The 19,755-nt window shown below is 54.2% G+C and overlaps 1 protein-coding gene and 1 long non-coding RNA gene across 15 annotated transcripts in view; one reads left to right on the top strand and one right to left on the bottom strand.

The window, feature by feature from the left end:
• MACROH2A1 (macroH2A.1 histone) overlaps nucleotides 1–19,412 on the top strand; it is a 63,644-nt gene extending 44,232 nt beyond the window's left edge. For 4 of the 14 annotated variants that reach the window (XM_070076118.2, XM_070076117.2, XM_051843406.3 and 1 more), the window contains exons 6-9: nucleotides 5,552–5,642; nucleotides 9,881–9,970; nucleotides 11,936–12,110; nucleotides 18,709–19,412. In XM_070076118.2, coding sequence (XP_069932219.1) covers nucleotides 5,552–5,642; nucleotides 9,881–9,970; nucleotides 11,936–12,110; nucleotides 18,709–18,874 — 522 coding nt within the window. In that variant the 3' untranslated portion in view covers nucleotides 18,875–19,412. Of the gene's footprint in view, nucleotides 1–3,806; nucleotides 5,460–5,551; nucleotides 5,643–9,880; nucleotides 9,971–11,935; nucleotides 12,111–18,708 lie in introns of all 14 variants that reach the window. The other 10 variants (XM_070076116.2, XM_051843403.3, XM_051843404.3 and 7 more) reach the window with 4 other exon arrangements.
• On the bottom strand, nucleotides 15,188–17,929 carry LOC138850151 (uncharacterized). Its single transcript, XR_016236136.1, has 4 exons — nucleotides 17,796–17,929; nucleotides 17,469–17,698; nucleotides 16,445–16,566; nucleotides 15,188–15,336 (listed from the first exon to the last, which is right to left on the bottom strand). It is a non-coding gene; the product is annotated as an uncharacterized LOC138850151 (long non-coding RNA).
• Nucleotides 19,413–19,755: the final 343 nt, after the last annotated feature.

The following is a 19,755-nucleotide window of genomic DNA, read 5'->3' as shown; positions in this document are numbered from 1 at the left end:
ACAGGGTACTCTGGAAGCACAAGCAAGGGTGAGTGGTTTGCCCCGTCCTACACGCTGAGTGAGGACTCCCTTAGAGACAGTTGGGGAAACTGAGCCACAGAGAGTGGCTCAGCTGTGGGACCCCAGGCAGTACCCCCAGGGTCCTCATCTTTGTGAAGGCTTTCTAGCTAGAACTCACCTGAAGTCACTGCCAGACCTAAGGCTTCTAGGGGTGTATATAGGGTGGGCGGCATGGAGATGAGGCAAGAGGGGCCCAGAGTGGGCCCCTGGGAAAATACATTCTCAGGAGGACTCTAGAAAAGATTTTACACCTTTCCTCATCCTTTCCACCCCCTTAGTGGAAGTGGGATTTGGGATTCAGGAAAGATTTCCTTGTTATGTGGCCAGAGCAGGGCCTCAAGGCTGGCTAGGCCTCCTTCTTTGTCTTTACGTAAGGTCATTACAGGCGAGGCACAGTATGGCACTCATAACCTTCAGTCACTTTATTTCCTAAACTGAATTGCTGATCATGTTACATTTTTTAAAACTCAAAAAAGGATTATAATGCCTTCTGTGGCCAAGATCAGGTCAGGGCAGCCTGTGTGGTCATCCATTGGTTCCAAGCCACTGGCTGCTTGCCTGTCATCAGTGACAAAGTTGCCTCCCGACCTGCCCTCGATGTGATTCAGGCCCCAGCCCTCAGACCCAGGCCAGGCCAAGGGCCCAGTTCTTGAGCTTTGGCGTTTCCAGAAGTCCTGCTATAATGGTAGGGGGAACCTGTTCATCCCAGAGTGTGTCTGAGGATGTCTGGTGTTTGTCCAGTCTGGTGTGTGTGCCTACAGAAGGCTGCACTGCCATAGGCTTTGTGGGGCATGCAGGGTTGGAAGGCGGTGCCCTTGGTGCGCTCAGGGAGCTGCTCTTCTGCTGAGCTCACACCACAGGGCGAGAACAAGGGTTAATGTGAGAGATCCTCCGTAGGCCTCCAAGACCAGCTGCAGCCCAGCCCGCTGGACTGGCGCAGTCAGATCCCAGCAGTGGAATGGATCTTTGAAGGTGGCTTGGCCAAGTCCCTTTCTCCTAGTTCTGTAGGCAGAGGGATCTCCTGTGTTAGTAAGTAGCAGTTCCCTGCGGCCCCTTTGTCCAGTGGCCAACAATCTTCCTGCCGCATACTGTGCTTCACAGCTGAGTTTTTCGTTTTTCCCAGTGATGGGACATAGAAGTAATCATCATCTTCAAATCCTGAGCTACTTACCATCCTCCCTTTCCTGACAAATCTAGCTAACCTTGGGAGTTTTCAAGTTTCCCAGAAATGTGATTCTCCAACCCCCAAGTGCCCTCACTCTGCTCCTGGGACTGGCCATCTTGCGTAGCCCTGCAGCGCCCAGCTGGACCGGGGTCCTTTGCGCATACATGGCCCATCTGCACCCTGTCCTCCTGGGTCTCTCCTGTACAGGGAAGCTCCTGTCTTCGTTCATGATCATCTCACTGTTGGCTTCTGCCCACTGCTCCAGCAGCCTGCCCTCGCCAACTTACTGCCCATTTGTCTTTCCAAAGTGCCTGAACCAGTTTGTCTTCTCCACTTCTCATTCCACTCACACTCCCCAAGCACATACTTTCTGCTCTAGAGGATTTTTTTATACATTTTTTAAAAATATGTATTTGTGCATATTTTCATCACAGAACTATTTTGTGATTCAGCCCTACGCCCTGAGGGTTTCTGAGCCTGCTGTGTGTGGATGGAGTTTAGCAGGAGCATCTCCACCTGAGCCTCATCAGCTTTGGATGAGAGCCAGCAGCACCTGGCTAGCTGGAGCTCCTCAGTGCTGAGCCGAGCTGCCACAGTCTTTGTGCCCAAGAGCAGGCTGTCTCTGGTCAGAAGGGAAGGCGATGATTCCGGAAGGAACTGGGGATTCTGCGAGGACCTGAGTTCTGTTTGCAGCTGCCCCTCCCTTCAGCAAAGCCAAGGAGCCCCACATGCCCTGCGCTCCTAGACACGGGTGGTGCCTGTGGGGGACTTCCTGTCTGTTCGATTCTGGGCCCACTAAAATAGCTGCTTTTCCAATAAGGCAGCTGTGAGTACAGACCCACAAGCAGCTAGATGGTTGGGAGAAAATAGTGTCAAGTACAAAGATTGAGCGTGGAAGGTTTCAGACAAAAGAGGAATTTTAGTGATGTCTAGAAAGGACTTGTCTAGGCCCTGCGGAGTGAAGCTTTGCTCTCCGCCCTCCCCAGCCTCCTGCCCTGTCACAGTGCAGTTTCTTTTTTGTGTGGGACAGGGAATGTTGATTCAGTCTGAGTTTTTACAGACAGCAGCTGCTTGGCGTGAAATGCGCTCACCTGTTCTAAACCCCGAGCTTTCACTTGGCCCAGCGTGTGCTGACCTCTTCTCTGGGCTCTGCCTGGCACCTGCGCTGCCAAGAGCCTCCCGGTGTGGTCACCCCAGGGGGCTCTCTTTGGACTCCTGAATCACCAGGAAGTCCAGGTGGAGAAAGCTGGCCCTCTGCTCTGAGTCTTGCACAGCCTTGAGGCAGGGCCTGCTCGGAGCCTTCCTGGGTTCCGTGACCAAAGTGTTTCCACAGCTGCTTTCTCCCAAAGAGTGGCTTGTAGTCGAAGCAGGCCCCTGCTGCGGACACGCTTCATCTCTGGCAGTCAGAAATGGATAGTTAAGTGTCTCTTGCTTATAGTGTCACATTTTTGTTTGTTTGTTTGGTTTTGTTTTCAACAAAGCATTTGGCCTCAGCACCTTGAGGCTCAGTGGCCAGGGACCTCCCTGCCCAGTGTCTGCAAGCAACCCTCTCCAAGTGAGCTCCTGGACACTGGCTGCCGCTGGGCCCTGCAGCCTGCAGCCCGTCTCCCAGGCTGGGTCACAGTCGGCCTGTACTTGCTGCAGCTGTTGGGGGTCTGTGTCGCTGAAGAATAGGAGAGCAGGGACGTGTATGCATGAGCAGCCTCTACTGCGGGCACTTCTTCCTCAAAAACAAAAACGTGCAGAGGGGAGAGGAGCTGGGATCATCCTAGGCTGGTCAAGGCTCCTGCCCCTGTGACAGCACCATCCAAAACGCTGCTGCTGAGGGTTGCCATGGCAGCAGTAACCGTGGAGAGCAAGGACCTTCAGTGCTCTTCAGAAAGAGCTAGTGGTTAGGCTGATGTAAAACACACTCAAGGGAACTGCTCAGTAGGCCACCCCCTGGGCCTTAAAGTCACCTGACCAACAAGGTGAAAACGGTTTAAAGACCTTGTCGTACTAGAGAAGTGCTGTTTTTCTTCCTGGATTTCACCAGAGCTTCAGCACTGCACAACTCAGAGGCACATAAAAGTAGATGTCACTAAGCAACAGGCCAACTTCATTCCTTGCCACCCTGAGCAGACTGGGGGAGCCAGCTGGCTGGCAGTCACCGTGACAGAAACGGTGCAGAGCTGCTAGGGATTCCTGCACCAGGCTGTGTACCAGGTACCACCCTAGCTTTCAAGGACGAGGGCTGGCACATACGCCACCACCCTGGCCGTGATTCCAGGTGTGACCGCCGCAGTCCTGGGGCCTGCACATCACAGGTCTCTCGAAAGCCAGTGCCACCACCCAGCGTGGCTGTCCTTTCCTGTACCCAGCACCACCCCGCAGGCTCTGAGTGCCCCTCCTAGCTTGCTGCCTTCCAGCCTCCCGGCACTGGAGCCTTGTGTTCCAAGTGGATCCATTCCAGCCAGTCACTGTTTGCCTTTGTGCCGAGAGCACCGTGAGTGTTCACTGCCCTTCACCTGTGTGCCAGGGCCCGGTTCTCTGCAACTTGCCGGCTCTCCTGTTATTTCCCACCTCATGCTTTTCTTTTCAGCTGAACCTTATTCACAGTGAAATCAGTAATTTAGCCGGCTTTGAGGTGGAGGCCATAATCAATCCTACCAATGCTGACATTGACCTTAAAGATGACCTAGGTAATTGGGGATGGGGATCGGCACCACCAGCTGTCAGGTGAAAAGTTATGGAACCCAGAATTTAGGCTTTTCCTCTTCCCGCACTTAAGAACAGTCAAGGCAGAACTCCAAGTCCGAGACTGACGTTTGAGTGTAGACACTGAGCGTCTGCTTACTCCAGGCCATTCCAAATGCAAATGGTTGGATGTGTTTCGTTTTATGTGATTGGCTGCTTTCCCCTCAATTGCAGATACATTCCTGTCTAAATTCTCTTCCATAATGATCAGACTGACTGCTGGTTACTTGGGGGGGATTTTAAAACATGTGTTTTCGTTTTTTTTTTTTTTTTTTGTTATAACAAAATAAATTTCAGGTAACTACAAAATGATGGTTTCTCCATTTAAGCATTAATTAGAAGTGACTAAACTTTAAAACAAAGACAGGCTGCCTCTATATCCCATTAGACTCTTTAATCCACAAATTGGTTTCCCCAAGTTTACCACCTGGTGTTGCTTCTGCGTTTTCTGTGACTGAAAATGGAGATGACTGAGTGCCTCTTGGTGAGGGACTTGCTCACGGAGGATACTACACAGAGGGGTCACCCTGTCTCTGAGCGAGTTCCTGGGGTGCAGGTGAATTCTGCCTAGAGTCAGGGTGTCTCCCCGCTGGGAAGGGTGGAGAGGCACCTCCTCATCTCTACCTGTAAGGAAAGGTCACTTCCTTTGCACAGCAAGCGCTCCTGTCCTTTCGGGTGTGGAGCTGGCCAGGGGCAGCAGGCTCGGCAGGTGCCCACAGAGGCAGCCATGTTTCTGACCCTTAGCTCCCTGTCTCTTGTTGGCCTTCAGCTGTTCCTAACTGGGAGAGACAGTCATTCTAGCACCCAGGCCTGGCTCACACACACTGGGCACAGGAGTGGCCTGCAGACACAGGGCTGGCACTCAAAGCCCTGACTAAGCTAGGTCCCCACTTACTTATGCAGATGCTTTCTTTAAATCGGGGGTCCTTCTGAGCTAGAAAAGCAGGGGTCCTGGCCAAAGTACTTTTTATGTGAAAATGCGTAAAAATAAGATCTGCCAGAATAAGAGACAGGCCTGTAAAAACATTTCCACCTCCCGCGGGGAAAAATCAAGGCAATCCTACACACATCGGTACTGTTTGGCTTTTCAAGAGAGGGCTCTTGAAGGTAGGCAAAATGGTGAACGCCACAAGAGCAGAAGCCCTAGCCTGCAAAGTGACTGCTGCAGACTAAATGGAGAAACTTGTTGTTTTGGTTGGCCTGAAGGTCCACTTTTTTTTTTTAAACAGATGCCATGTTTTAGTAGCCTTCTCAGTGGGGTGCCAGTTTTTATAGGCCTTTGCGAAGTTAAATGGGGCATTCGTTGTTTTGTTATTTCTTTTAACCTTTGGAAATGATCTCATATGTGTGTTTCTCTTTATTTGGACTTGTCATTCAAATGTTTAATTTAAACATGTCACATTTGATATTCCTCCTCCTCCTGTCCTCACCCCCATCCACATGTGCGCACACTGCGTGGACTGATTGCCCCTTGGGCTCCTATGTTGGGATCGACCAGGTAGGCCAGCCCTGCCATTGGGGCGTAGTAAATGTGCCTGTGCGTGGGTCTCGGTCCAACACAGTTGATATACATTTGTTTACCTGTTATAGTTGCAAGTTGTACAGGCTGACATTGCCTCGATCGACAGTGATGCTGTCGTTCACCCGACAAACACTGACTTCTACATCGGTGGTGAAGTAGGTAATGCCCAGCCGGGTGCTGCCGAGTGTGTGTGTGCATGGTCAGTCGGCCGCCGCAGACAGCTTGATCCTTTGACAGCTATGCAGGGCTGCATTCATTTCACACTTCCAGCTGTCCTGGCCTCCCGAGGCCTCCTGCCCCTGGGCTGTGAACCCAAGAAGCACAGCCGGCTGCCAGCTAGGATGTGCAGTGCAGCTCGCCGGAGGCACTTCTGGTTTGAAAACTGGTTCGGGCAGTGTCATTCTTTCTCTTGCTACATGAGGCGCGGCAGCTGGGAGACTGGGTTCACAGGTATTTACACTGCAGGGAAGACGACGTGAGGTGGAATGAGTGGCACCCCTGCACTCTCAGGGACAGACACACAGATGCTCATGCCTTTCCCTGCATCAGAAGTCACTGGTCCCCTCCCGTGCCCCCAGGAACACGACAGTCACCTCCTTCTGCCATCTGGGGCTCAGGGAGTGCCTCCCTCCCCTCTGCGGTTCACAGGAGGCTGTGGGGTGACCACTGGTGCTGGTAGGTGAGGCAGAGAGTGCTGGCAAGGCCAAGTCCTGTGGCTGTAGATTCGCAGCCTGGCTGGCCGCACCCTGCTTTGAGAATATGCACAGGGGCTCCTGTAACGAGTAGGCAGCCAATGTTTTGGCAAGTGAGCGACGCTAGGGAGAAGGAACTGGAATCGCAGCCTCGCCTGGGCGAGTCACCTGACTAGTCACTCTCCTCATCTATGGAACAGTGAGAATTATAGCAGATGAAGCAGAGCTCCTTGTTTTGTGCCTGGCTGTGCTTTCTCGCTCTTGTATGGTTTTTACAGTGTGAGAGCAGCATTGCCACTGTGGATTTAGCTAGCAGCTTCCAAAGAGAGCCGTTGCATTTCTCCTGAACACCAGATGAAGGCATCTTGAAGGACAGAGGGACGAAAATCTTCATGAGGGGCCTGGATGCAAGATGCACAGGTGTCCAGTGCTCGTGTCACTGTGCAGTCTCCCAGCCACCGTGACTTGGGCCAGTTACTGTCCTGGACATTCTGTATTTAGTACATGGATGGAAAGATAGACTGGGTGGAAAGTCAGCATTTGCCACGTTTGCCGGACTGAAATGAAACCAGGCCGGGAATGGTTACACCCCCTTCTTTCACAAGGTTTTGGAGGAGTTTAAGAGCTCGTAAGCAGGCAGCTGAGGAGGAAGATGCTTCCTTTCTTAGCAAATGAAAACTTGAAGGGCAGGGGGAGGTACTTGCTTGGAGAAAAACAGGTGGACAGCTCAGAGCTTGTCCTCCAGTTAGCTGGGAGGGAGAGACGAAGGCCTGGGCTCGTCTTCCCACCTGGGACGTCGGGTAAAGAGGAGGTTGTGAAGCCTCCAGGCAGGAGAGGAGATGCCGGTCTGCTGGAGTGCACAGAAAGCTCCAGTGCCACAGGGACAGCCCCACCAGGAAGGAGAGCTGGCGGCCTCGAGGTGGGGCTGCTGCCAGCTGGGGAGTAACAGACAGCCTGCTGCGCCACCCAGCGGGACCCGCCCTGGGATAGTGATGGCACTGAAGGGTGTCCCCTGGCACCACCCATCCATGTGCATCTGCAGTATTCAGGACCTCGCCCAGGGTCACTCACTGCCACAGCTGGAAAAGAGCCTCTGCAGCGCAGAGATCCTGCCAGGACCCGAACCCAGTCTTCCAGAGCCCACTTCATTGATCCTCTGCTCAGTGAACCAGTCCAGACCAGTACTGACCCCGGCCTTTCCTTACAGTCCCCAAACAATGATAAGCCAGATTGCATACTTGGCCTCAATTGGTTCCAGCTCCCACGTTGGTGCGTGAGAAGGGAAAAGAGGAAGCAAGGATGCAGTGCCTCCCTTTCTCATTATTCCATGTGAGTTCCTGAGTCCCAAGACTGCTGGAAGAAGGAATCCGAGTGCAGGAATGCGTAGCCCCAGTGATTAACTTTTACCATCGAAAGTTCTTTCTAACAGTGAAATAGACCACAGGCTTAGCCTGACATTTGTCCAAGCCTAAATTTCCGCTTAGGCTGTTTCGAACACTGATACCTATGCCTGCTTTCTAAGCATGAAATAATGATCTTGTTCTCATGGGAGTAACACATGTTTATGCTTGGGGGCAAATAAGCCAATTGCTTTATGATTAACCCTGAAGTTAAGCCTCAAAAGCAAGAGTATTACATTAAGAGTGTTGACAATACGGTTGAAAATGGGCCTGTTTCTTGTTAAAAAGTACACGTATGTCTACATGAACATGTGCATACATGTGTGTGTGTAGGAGTCAGTCCTGATTGGGTTGGTTGCCTGCACCCTAGGGTTTAATTTTTAAGTTTGGGAAATGCATTGAGTGTATTTTAACTTGTAAATTTCACTTCTAATTAAAGCAATGTTTAATTATAAGTAAAAATTTTAAAGTAAACACTCTTCCTAAGATCAAACACCTTTAATTATCCATCAGCCCATTTTCTTACACATATTCTAGAAAGGAGTTGGTGGTCTTAATATACTACTGATTTTATTTTACCTTCCAAAATTCCCAGTTTCTAACCAAAAAGTAGAGAATGGGGGATGAGAATCTTAAGTAGCCTAGCCTGGAGCGCATTCGGTTCCTTCCCTCAAACTTGAGAACGGGCACAGAGGGATGGCTAGGCCAGGGCAGCTGGGCAGAAGCACATGGGCTCCCCCTGACTGGGTCAGTCCGAATTTAGACTGGAGATGCCTTTTTCTCAGCTGCATAGATACTTTAGGGGAACCTGTATCAGGGTTTCATCCAGGTGTCTCCATTTCCTGGTTGGTGCAGTGGAGCCCCAAGCCTGCTCCCTCAAGCACACGGCCCATTCAGCTGCCATCTCTAATGCTTAACTGAATTAGAAAGGTGAGCGGCTCTGGAAGTGACACTGTGACACTTGCCAGTCACAGCTGCTGCGGCTTTTCAGGATGGATGAAGGAATGAGGGCCACCTGAGCCAATGAGCAGTGATGCGGGACCCAGAGTTTGTGTCTCTCCGCCAGCTGAGTGCTCACATTAACTCCTGCCGCACAGCGCAGCTACAGGTCGGTCCCTGCCGGCGGCCTGGGTTCTAATTTGTGATTATGTCCAGGCTGTTGGCTCACTCTTTTCACCCCTTCCTGGGGTTCTTTCCCCCTGCACAGCCAGTGTGCACAGGGGCAAGTTTCTCTGAGATAATGAGACTAGTCATTACAAGGGCCATCCCAACACACCTTGACTTGATCCAAACCAGATTTGGCCGGGTGCACTTTGAATTTTCAAGACAAATGGTGAATCTTAAGGGGAGTATTCTGTCCTCTTGTGAGGAAAAGTACTTTAAAATGTATGAGACGGAGGAAACAGAGCTTAAGGAAGGATCAGATCCCATTTTGGCCAAACTCTAAGGAATGCCGTTGTCACTGCTGTAGCTGCTGGCTGCCCCACGTGAGGTGGCTAACCTCGAGCTCCCACAGGTGTGTCCTCGCGGTGGGAACTTGGCTTCTACAGCAGGACTTGGTTACTTGTCAAGCACCCCAATCAAGAAAATAGGATGTTGCCAACCGCCATTTGTTGGTGTAAAAGCTTGATCCTTGGCAGCTCCTCCTCTCCCAGCTCTTACAGAACTCAGCATTCATCTTTAAGCTCTGCTTCTGATGTTGCCCTCCTTTATCTAAAATGATTCTGAATCCTTAGTGTAATGAAGAAAATACTGTCTTTTTTTTTTTTTTTTTTTTGTATTCATACGACACCAAGGCTGCAAAATAGGAGGTACACACGGTAACAGTGCTGGTGCAGAGATGGCCAGCAGGAACACTTTCCTCTGGGCCCGCTGCCAACAGCAGAGCTGGCTCCTGGGTGGGAGCAGGATCTGCTGCTTCTAAAACCTCCTTATTTGGGGCTTCTCCCCGGAGACAGCAGAAAGCCCAGGGCAGGCTTCAGCCTTGTAAGCCAGCACCAGCTGGTTTCTCACGCCAGTGAAATGCATGCAGGATGCTCATGTTCACCCCGAAGAGGCATCTTAGGTCTCCTGCGCATGTCTGGCCCCACGCGGGGGCGGCCCAGGCAGCTGAGCAGAGCAGCAGTGCCAGAGCAGGATGACTGCCTGGAGTTCATGTCCGTCTCAGCCAGAGTGTAGCTCCTGTTTTGCAGCCTTATGGAAATGTAGCTGATCCGATCATCTGCAGTATGTAATCACCTGACATGCTGAGTGTGTGTGTTGGAGACGCAAGGATGGCCACCTGACCTGCCCTATCCTTGTCTAGGAAACACGCTGGAGAAGAAAGGCGGCAAGGAGTTTGTGGAAGCTGTTCTGGAGCTCCGGAAAAAGAATGGGCCCTTGGAAGTAGCTGGAGGTGAGGCGTGTGTGGGTGTGGCACGTGCAGAGTTAGGAGAGAGCTTAGAAGCAGAGATCCGTGGCAGTGCCCAGGCACCAGGAAGGTGGAGAGGCTGCTAGCTTTGCAGTTGGGATTTCACCCCACACATAATGTCAGAGGAGCTTCAGGTTCAGGTAAAGGACCTTTGCAATTTCTTAAAAATGATTTAAAATAGCTCCTGTGTGTTTCACACTAAGGAATACGGAAGATGCGTTCGGAGAGTTGAGGAGCTGAGAATTCAGGTAGCGGGAGTGGGAAATGCAGATCAGTACCCGTTGGTCTGCTGCCCGTGTTTGTTGTGGGAAGCTCGTGAATGCATAGTTCTCCTGTGCCAGCTGCACCCTTCCTCAGAGGGAAGAGGCTGAGTGGGAACTGGGGGGACTCTAGGACCTGCAGGCAGACTGCAGGCCCGCCTTTTGCAATCCCGGTGGCCAGCAGGGCGTGTGATAGCACTGGCCTTCCCCTTCCTTCCATAGAGTTCTGGTTTTCTCTGCATCTGTGTGATCCCCAGTGCCCATTCTGTCAAATCCTCTTTCTCTCTTAACTAAGTGTGAACTTCGGCAGTCACTACGCAGTGACCCCCCCACAAACCCGCTCTCAGGGCTCACCTGACCATGCCCCTCTTTGCCCAGTCACTGCTGGCTTCATCCTCGGCCAGTCTCAAGGCCTCACAGAAGGAGAGTGGCATTCCTTTTGCTCAGCTCTGCCCCTTCCTTACATTTGTTCTTCAGGGAAGTTCCACAGAGGCCTACATGGTCACATTGTGCGAGGCAGGGCACACACAGCGTTATTGCCCCTGCCTGCATGTGGCCCACAGGCTACTTCCCGTCAGTGCTCCAGTGTCAGTCCTGCTGGGAGGGTGCCTGGGAAACTCCCCTGTAAACCGAGCTGATGCTAACCCATTAGACTACATGTCAGTCAAAGTATTTATGTTCAACATTTTTGGTTTTATTTATTTGAAAAAGAGGTCTTCCATCAGTTGGTTCACTCCCCAGATGCCCACAACAGTCAAGATGAGCCTAGATCAGACTAAAGCCAGGTGCCTGGAACTCCATCCAGATCTCCCACATGGGTGGCAGGGGCCCAAGGATTTGAGACTGCTTCCAAGGGTGTACATTAGCAGGAAGCTGAGATTACAGGTGGAGAGCAACTTAAATCCAGGTACTCCAAAACGGAATGCAGGCACCCTGGGTGGCATGTTGACTGCTGCACCCAATGCTGCGCCCTTGTTGTTGTCAATTTTGGAAATTTTAAGAAGAGAATAAAGAATATTCCCATGCCACTGCCCAACGATGACCACCATTCACCTGTTGGTTTTCATTCTTGAGCAGCACACGAGTTAGCGTGTTACACACCCCAGGGTTGGGTTTGTGAAGGCCAGCACTTCAGCCTTGCACTGTCGAGTGGCCTCGGTCATCCGAGGCAGGACTTGGCCACAGTGTACCTGAGGGACAGGGATCCGGATCCATCCTAGAGAAAACCAAGCTAACTCTGCCCATAGTCAGCAGCGTTTGTCCTAGAGCGAGGCTGTCCAGCAGCAGAGGTGCCAGTCTGGCTGCGGAACTGCTGGCGTGCACAGGTTGCTTTGTCCTGCATGGTATTGGCAAGAGTTGCATTATCTGCACATGAATCCACTGGAGGAAAGGCAGGAGGAGACAGAAAGAGGCAGGTGTTTTGAGGCTGCAAACGTTCCAACATGTTTGCTCAAGTTAGGAAAATTCCTCGTGCCGGTGCCTCCCTGATGCCAGTTTTCCCAGGGTGCTGGCTGTCCCCGAGGGAAAGGGTGAAGTGCTGAGCATCACCGGTGGTTTGAGCGCCTGCTGGCAGTCTCAGCAGGTGACTGTGTTCCTCCTTGGACACAGGGCCAAGGAGATTTACTGTGGCAGCAGAGCGGGCCTGCGTGTGCGGAGCAGCTGAACTCACTCTTGGTCTCGTCCCCTCCAGCTGCCGTCAGTGCAGGCCACGGCTTGCCTGCCAAGTTTGTGATCCACTGTAACAGCCCAGTCTGGGGTGCGGACAAGTGTGAGGAACTCCTGGAAAAGACAGTGAAAAACTGCTTGGCGCTGGCCGATGATAAGAAGCTGAAATCCATCGCATTTCCGTCCATTGGCAGTGGCAGGTAAGGGCACACCAGTGCTGCCATGCAGGTCACGGTGTATTTCTGTGTCCAGCAGGGGTGGGGGATGCTTTTTCTGCCAAGGACCATGTACGGATTTGTGACATTGTTTGCAGGTTGTACAAAAATGAGCCTGCCCCAGATGCACTGAATTTCCGGTCCTGGCTGCGGCGTTCCCTGCCCCTAGTCTATAGGCCCCAGTCGGGGGGCTCTGTCTTCATTGGGGAGACAGAAGCACACCCTGGGGGGCCCACATCTAGCAACTGCGGGGCCAGCTGGAGAGAGTGACAGCAGATGTCACCACAGAGGGGTTACTGAGATTCCAGTGGGTGGCGAGCACGGGCAGGGTGACTGGTTCCCAGGGTCAGTTGTCGCCAGTTAGGGCTTTGTCCCTAAGCCTGAAGAAGGGAATGCTAAGAGTGAATCAGGGCTGGGCCCAGCCCCGCCTCCCATCCACAACGGGTCCTAATGCAGACAGGCAGGACGCAGGTGGGACTCAGCCAGCCTGTGGGAGCAGCACAGCCTTCTGCCCTGCTGCGAGTCCTGGCTCAGCCACTAACGCGCTGTGTCAGTGGTGGGAACCGTTGTTGTGCCAGACAACACAATGTTGTTGTGCCATTTGGGTATTTGTGCCAGCATTCATGGGCCATGCAGAATTGTCAGCCTATAAACTAGCCTGCTGGAGATGGTTTGGATTTCAAGTCCCACCTTGGCAGGGCTGGACAGTCCCCACCCGAGTGATCCTAAGCACCTCCATGCAACCTCTTGGGGTGCTCTGCAAATTCAGACACCCTCAGGAGGTAGCGACAAGGGCCCGGTGGGCGGGGGACAGAGGCAGCACCGCATCTGAAATTGTCTCATTTCCCAGCATCAGCAGGGCCCTTGCAGGCTCTGGGTTGGCTGCGGGAGCAAAGCGTCCAGCTATGAGCATGTTGTACCTAGGAGGGGCCACCGGCTGGGTTCTGTGTGGGGCCTGGCCCTGCTGTCCCTGTGAGCAGCAGTCCTCAGAACCGTACCTGATACTACAGCATTCCCTGTCTGCACTTCCCTTCCAAGAGCTGATTCTGCCATTTCCGGCTTCAGTGGGCCTCGGAATTTGCCTCCGTAGACACTGCTATCACTGAGGGCCCCATCTCAAGTGACAGAACTAGCTCTGGGCGTGCTTCCTGTCATTTCACATGCACACAGGCACTGCTGCACTTCAAGGGTGTGCTCTGTGCGGCTGCAGCAGGCTTCCCCGAAGGAAAGCCATGTGGGGCCTGGGCCGCACCCCACGGCCACCGTGCCTGCAAAGCCGGCTCCTCAGCACGTGTGTGTGTACTGCACCTACATGTTCAGTTACTACATGCTTGTTCGTTCCAGTCTCTCTTGCCAAGTGCATATGTGGAACATCATTTTTAAAAGTCAGCACCATTTCAGTGCATATTGAAAGCAACAGCTAACAGAGCGCGCGTCTAGAGGCTCTGAGAGTACCTGGCAGAGACAGGCAGTCTGGACCTCGGTGCTGCAGGCCCAGGCCCACAGCAGAGTCAGGGCGCTCCTGGATCACTGCGAGAGGCCGTAATCCTCTCTCCTCGCTCGCCCTAGCACGTCCGCGCTGGGGCACTGCACTGCTGTGTGACTTCTGGGGAGTGAAGCAGCCTCCCTGACTCCGGACTTCCTTATCAGCAAGCCAGGCAGCAGGGCCTGCCGGGCTGCGCCCAGGGCTCAGTTAATTAGTGTTTCGGATGCACTTTGATCTGCGCTGATGAAAGGTGCTTCCGAAGAGAGGCACTAGGGCCTTTATTGGAAGCAGTAATTTCACGCTCTTTCATATGGTTATGGGGACATTTTTAATTGAAGCATAAAAGTAATTCCCATAAAAGAGCATCTGTTATTACGAACTTATTTACATTTTTCATGGAGTAAAATGTTTTTAAAAATAATCGAAAGCTTTTAAGAGGGCGGAATGCCAAAGGCAGCACATGTGCACGGCTCCCCGGGCCCACATCTGTCGGGCAGACCTCGCCCCGCAGAGCCCTGGAAACAGCTGCCCTCTCTTTCATGAGTAGGGACGGGATTACACCAGAGCCAGCCAGTAAATCACCGTGGGTTTAGGAGGGGAAATAAAACAGCTTGTTTGTGGCATCCAGTGTCTCTGGCGTAGAAGCCACGCTGGAATTACAGCACCGTGAATGCACACACGTTGGTGACAGAGCCAGGGCTCACTTTCTCCCGCACGGGCAGCTCGGTCACACGTGGCCACGTGGAGATGGCCACGGGCCTGGCGTTGGAGTGCATCGCTGGCATCCGGACGTGCTGTCCTCTACCACGCTGGTCACAGTATTTATGGACTCCCCCACTGCCTCGGCGACCCCAGTCCAGAGGGGCAGTGCACAGGGAACAGCTAGTTTGGGGCTTTGATTAAACTTTCCTGAGATTTATGAGCTTCACGGAAAGCTATTTTGTGTTCTTCAAGTGCCCATTAAGGGCATTCGCTGAGCCCCAGGCACTGTGCTAAACGCTTTATCTGCATTATCTCACAGCAACTCTGCGAGGTGAACAGTGTTATTAAGTCCATTCGGAAGCAAAGAAGCCCAAGCTTAGAAAACTTGAGAAGCTCACCTGAGGGTCACACGCTTGGTAAAGCCAGAATTGGATCAGAGGCCCTTGGCTTCAAAGCTTATTGCATTAGACGCATGGGACCCCACTCCTGTGTCTTACCCACCCAAGAATTGGCCTCAACCTGCCTAGGTACAGCCCTCTTGACCCTCCCTGCCCTCCTGACACTGGCGTCAGAGGTCTCTGCCTTGAGAATTACTCATTAGCCACAAACTTGTGAGCCCCAGAAGGAAAACGGTGACAGGGCCTCCTTGTCACCCCCCATGCACCACTGCCCCAGCTCAGTCTCCAGCCTGCTTCCCTGGTGACTGGTTTCCCATGGCTTTTAACACTCAGGCACTTAGGAGCCAGGCAGAACACAGCAAGGCATGAGGGCCCAGGAGCAGCCAGCAGTGCGGTGTGGGCTGGACCCAGTTCTAGCAAGGGGTTGTCCACATACTCCAGTGACACACATGCCCGGCAAGAAAGCCAGAGCCTACCTTGAGCCGCCTCTGTGTCTCATACTTCAAGAGCAAGCTCCAGCCAGTCTGCCTGCATCCACGTAGCTGCTCCTCAAGGCGCTAAGCCTGAGGGACTTGCTGGACCATCATCGGCCGTGAGGGCACCGAGAGTAGGGGTACTGGTGAGGCTGCACAAGGAGAGGGCTTAGCAGAGCTGGAGCAGCTGGGCCCTGGGCCCTGTGAACCTAGTGTCTGCACGTGCAGATGGACAGTAGGACAGGCACCCACGTATGGGCCCCTGGATAGATGGTAGGAGAGCCCAGAGGGCACCAGACTGAGATGGCACTTGGCAGTCCCCTGGCACTGGCCCAGGAAACTGAAGCCAGCACTCCTGGGAAAGAGCGCTCCAGACACAATAGGAGGGAACGCGGGAGCAGCTCGGACATGTTTGGTCTGCTTAAGTGAGACTGGAGCTGGGGGGTCAAGGTCACAGCCCTGTGCCGGGAAGGGGGAGAAGCATGTGGCACCTGAGGAACTGAAGGAACATGCCTTAAATACAGGCACGGAAACGCACGCTGAGCGCACTGCGTGCCCCTGGATCTGCCTCGCGCAGAAGCCCCGACCTCTTCAGCTCCTGTGCTCTCTGACAGGCAGGTAGTGTGACCACCACTGCCACGAGGGCAGCAGGCCCGAGGCATGGCCCTCCAGCGGGGCTGGGGTTCGGCGCCTGTTAGCAAGGACCGTCCTAGGGGTGGGGCACCCCTGCAGCCCTGGCGCCAACACCGTCAACTCCATGTAGCTGCAGTGACAGTCGCAGTCACCCCCTGGCAGCTGTCCCAGGGCACGGGCTGTGAGGCCATTTTCTACCACGTGAGCCTTTACAAGGATCATGCAAGACCTGGGACTTGAGAGAGAAGGGCTCTGTGCCCACGCTGCCTCGTACTCCGCACACAGGAGCTTGTTCCATACTCGGAGCGAGAGACAGCACGGATGTGGGGCCAGGACTCAGGGCCTGTGGTTCCAGGGCATCCTGAGCGCTTCGCCACTCTGCTGCTCTGGCCTGGAGAGCCCAGGGCCATCCGACTGTCCTGCATCTGAGGCAGAGCTGGAACAGCCTTCCCGGCTCCCTGTGTGGCCGCAGCTGCCCGTCTTCAGGGTGCAGGCCAAGTATGCAGAGTATCTCGGGGAAGCCTCTCCCGGTACTCCCCTGGTGGGCGGGGGACAGTGCTACACACATTCCTAACTCGCCATCTGCATGACAGGGGGACTTCCCTGGCAGGGCTAGGGAAACCTTACCTCTCTGTCCCCTCCTGGCAGCCTGCAGGTGCACAGCAGGGCTGCTTGCTGTTCTGGCTTCCTCCATCAGCAGTGGGTTTGTCAAGGTTTTTCCTGGAAGCAGTTCCAGCCTTGGGGTCACCCTGCAGGACAGGCTGCTGTTACCAGGAGGGCTACAGCCCTCAGCCCCACCTCGCCAGTCCCGGAGTCCATGCAGGCTACATGTGGAAGGGGATTCTGAGTGGGCCCCTACTTCACAGCTCTTCTGTGAATTTACTACTATTCTGAAATAAAATTAAGTAAGCAGAGAGTCTCAGACCTGTGCCTCAGGTACCCGGGGTGGAGCCCAGCCTCCTGTTCTGTCGATGCCAGTGTGATGGCAGTGCAGGCTCAAGTCCACACACCTTCCCTCAGGGCGAGCCACAGGTGCCTGTGTCAGAGGCGGCACTGGCACACGGTCAGTGCTGCAGGGAGACCCTGCGGAGGCAGCCAGGGCCACACCGTGAATCTGCACCACACCACGCCAGCCTCAGCTGGTCCAGACGTAGCCAGCTGCTGCCGATGCACTGCCAGGGGGCAGACTGGCCACCTTGGTGTTAGGGCTGGGCTGAGCCATGACTGTCAGACCGCGCTGGAAACTTCCGGGCAGTTCCACAGTGCTTGCTGTCGGCCCAGATCCCCTGTCCAGGGCTGAGACTGAGGAGGGTGCCCTCACTGTGAAGAGCTTGCTGCTCATGGAACCCACTCAGAACCCACAGAGAGCGCAACGCCACTCCTCCTAGCTCCCATTCAGCCAGGTCACATCCACGTACTGCTGTACAGTGCGGGCCTTGGCAGGATGGAGCAGCTGGGCCCATGGCGGGCAGGAGCAATGCTACTCAGGAGGTGCCTCCCCGAAGTGCAAACTTGACCTCCCTGAGCAGTGGCCAGTGTATCCTGCTCTGGTAACTTGTGCCCCGGGCCCCGTGAGGCCTGTGAAAATAGTCCCGGCCGCTGAGCCCAGGGCAGCCAGAGCACCTCCTTCCCAGCTGAGGCACCGGCTCACCTGTCCGTCTGGAGCCAGCGTGCCCGCCTCGGGAGGAAGCCATGCACATCCACGAACACTGTCCTGACCAGAACGTTCCTGAAGCGCTGGGCTATGTGGAGGGACCCCAGTCCTGGGTTGCACCTACTGATGGCCCACAGGCTGGCAGCGTGCTCCGGCTGACAGATCTGCCCCTCTAAGAATGAGCTCCATTCTGGAAGCATCAGAAGCTGTAGGTCTCCATGGGAAGACTGCAAGGCCAAGTTTGGTCAAAAGTAAATGAGAAGAATGGGGCTGCGAGGGGCGGACATGGTGTGAGGGGTGTGGCTCCCTGATGTTCCGACTCACAGGTGCACGCTGAGTGAGGCTAGGAGCACTCTGCCTGTGCTGAGAACTCTGCTCGGCAGGGGGTTGGCACCTGAGGCAGAGCAGAGAGAGCACACGGAGCACGGCGGGTCTGGGCGGCCTCACAACAGCACCTGCCAGGGAACAGAGACGGTCACCCGGGGACCTTCCACTGCAAAGGGGGATCAGGGGGATTCAAAGCCAGGGCCACGGGCTCCAAACCCAGGTTATTTCTAGCAAGCCAGGCAAGCTGCTGCATTATTTCTGTGTTCCTCCAGGTCCCCTGGGGACACTGTAAACCAGGAGCCGCCCCATCCAAATACAAGGCCCCAAGTGCCAGTCTGCCCCGTCCCAATTCCACATTCAGGGTTAAGCTCTGAGCCCCTGCCTCCCCAGAATGCCATGTGGCAGTCACTTTTGATGGCATCAAGTGAATTGGAACATATTTGGCGTGAAGACTAGGAGGATGGCCTGAATCCAGCCCACCTGACCCAGTTCTTCCATTACACGCCCAGGTCTCTGATGCCCCGGCCTTAGGGGTGCTCCGCACTGGTGTGAGTTGGGGGGTGGATTCCTGGCCTGTGTGGGTGGAGGTCAGCACCTTCTGGGAGAGCCTCCAGCCGTCCCTTGGGGCTCATACCCACGAGGGGCCCATGCTGCTCCCCAGGTCCCCGTGCTCACACAATGGAACACAGGCCTGTCCACCTGCCACTCACAAAACTCCCAGATGCCTTTGCTCTGGAGGTGCCCACGTGTTCCCCCTGAGGGCCACAGCTTCCTGCCCCATTGCCTGTCCCTGTGGTGTGGGTGCTGGTTTCTCACACCTGTGCATGCGTTGGGGGGGGGGTGTGTCACAGGGCACCATGGCCACTGGGCGGACGTGGGGGGTGCTGAGCGCTTGCTTTCTCTCCTACAGGAACGGTTTTCCCAAACAGACGGCGGCGCAGCTGATCCTCAAGGCCATCTCCAGTTACTTCGTGTCCACGATGTCCTCGTCCATCAAGACGGTGTACTTCGTGCTTTTCGACAGCGAGAGCATAGGCATCTATGTGCAGGAAATGGCCAAGCTGGACGCCAACTAGGCCGAGGCCGCCCTGGCCGCTGCCTCCGACTGAAGAGAAAGAAAGGAAAAAATTCCCCTTCACTCCAAGTGGGAGGCGGGAACCCTGTCATTTTCAGTTTTGCTCATCTAGGGAAAATAAGGTTTTGGTTTCCAGTTTAATTGTTTTTGGCCTTCTCCAATGTTTTTACGTTAGCACCGCTAGTCGGCATTACTGTTGTTAAGCACTGTGTTCCAGACCGTGGCTGACGTAGTGTAACCTAGGCGATCTAGTTTCATTCGGATGGACTCGGGGTGGGGGAGCAGGGCAGCCCCGCCCCTTCCCGTGTCCCGTGGTGCTTCACTGTACACCCAGTGGCGTTCTTTTCACTCTGATGTCCTCGTTTTTCCCTCCGAAGAAAAATCATGAATCTGCAACAGGCCTAATTTTTGTTTACTTTTTTGTCTCAATGATGGATTTGAAAATGAAAGATTTAAAAGGCAAAACAGACTCTGTTGTCCTTAATTATATTTGCAATTTGAAATTTGTGTGAATTGATTTAGTAAAACGTTAAACTGTTGGTGTGACTGCCGTCTCTCAAGTCATTGTGTTGGTGAGTCCCAAATCTATAGTCGCCTCCCTCCTGCCCACCCCCCACACACCCAGTTCCAGGATGTGGGGAGCAGGGCCGCCCACCCCAGGAGGCCCCATGGAGGCCTGGTGTGTGGGGGTGCTATCTCCCGACAGCCTGCGGCTTGTGGAGAAATCCATGTGAAGTCCTTGATCCTATCCCATGACCCAGGGGCGTCTCCCCGTGTCACAGGTGAGGGAGGGAGAGCCCCAGAGCCCCAGGCTGCACGCTCGGAGCCCACTGCTCTCCTCGCCTCCGGGCAGCCTGGCTGTACCTGTGTGTGAGGCCTGCC

This window comes from Oryctolagus cuniculus, chromosome 6 (assembly GCF_051225735.1).
Source record: "Oryctolagus cuniculus isolate XC-2025 breed Fujian yellow rabbit chromosome 6, ASM5122573v1, whole genome shotgun sequence".
Classification (NCBI taxonomy): Eukaryota; Metazoa; Chordata; class Mammalia; order Lagomorpha; family Leporidae; genus Oryctolagus; species Oryctolagus cuniculus.
The sequence above is the reverse complement of the archived record's forward strand: the minus strand, read 5'-3'. Positions and strand labels throughout refer to the sequence as shown.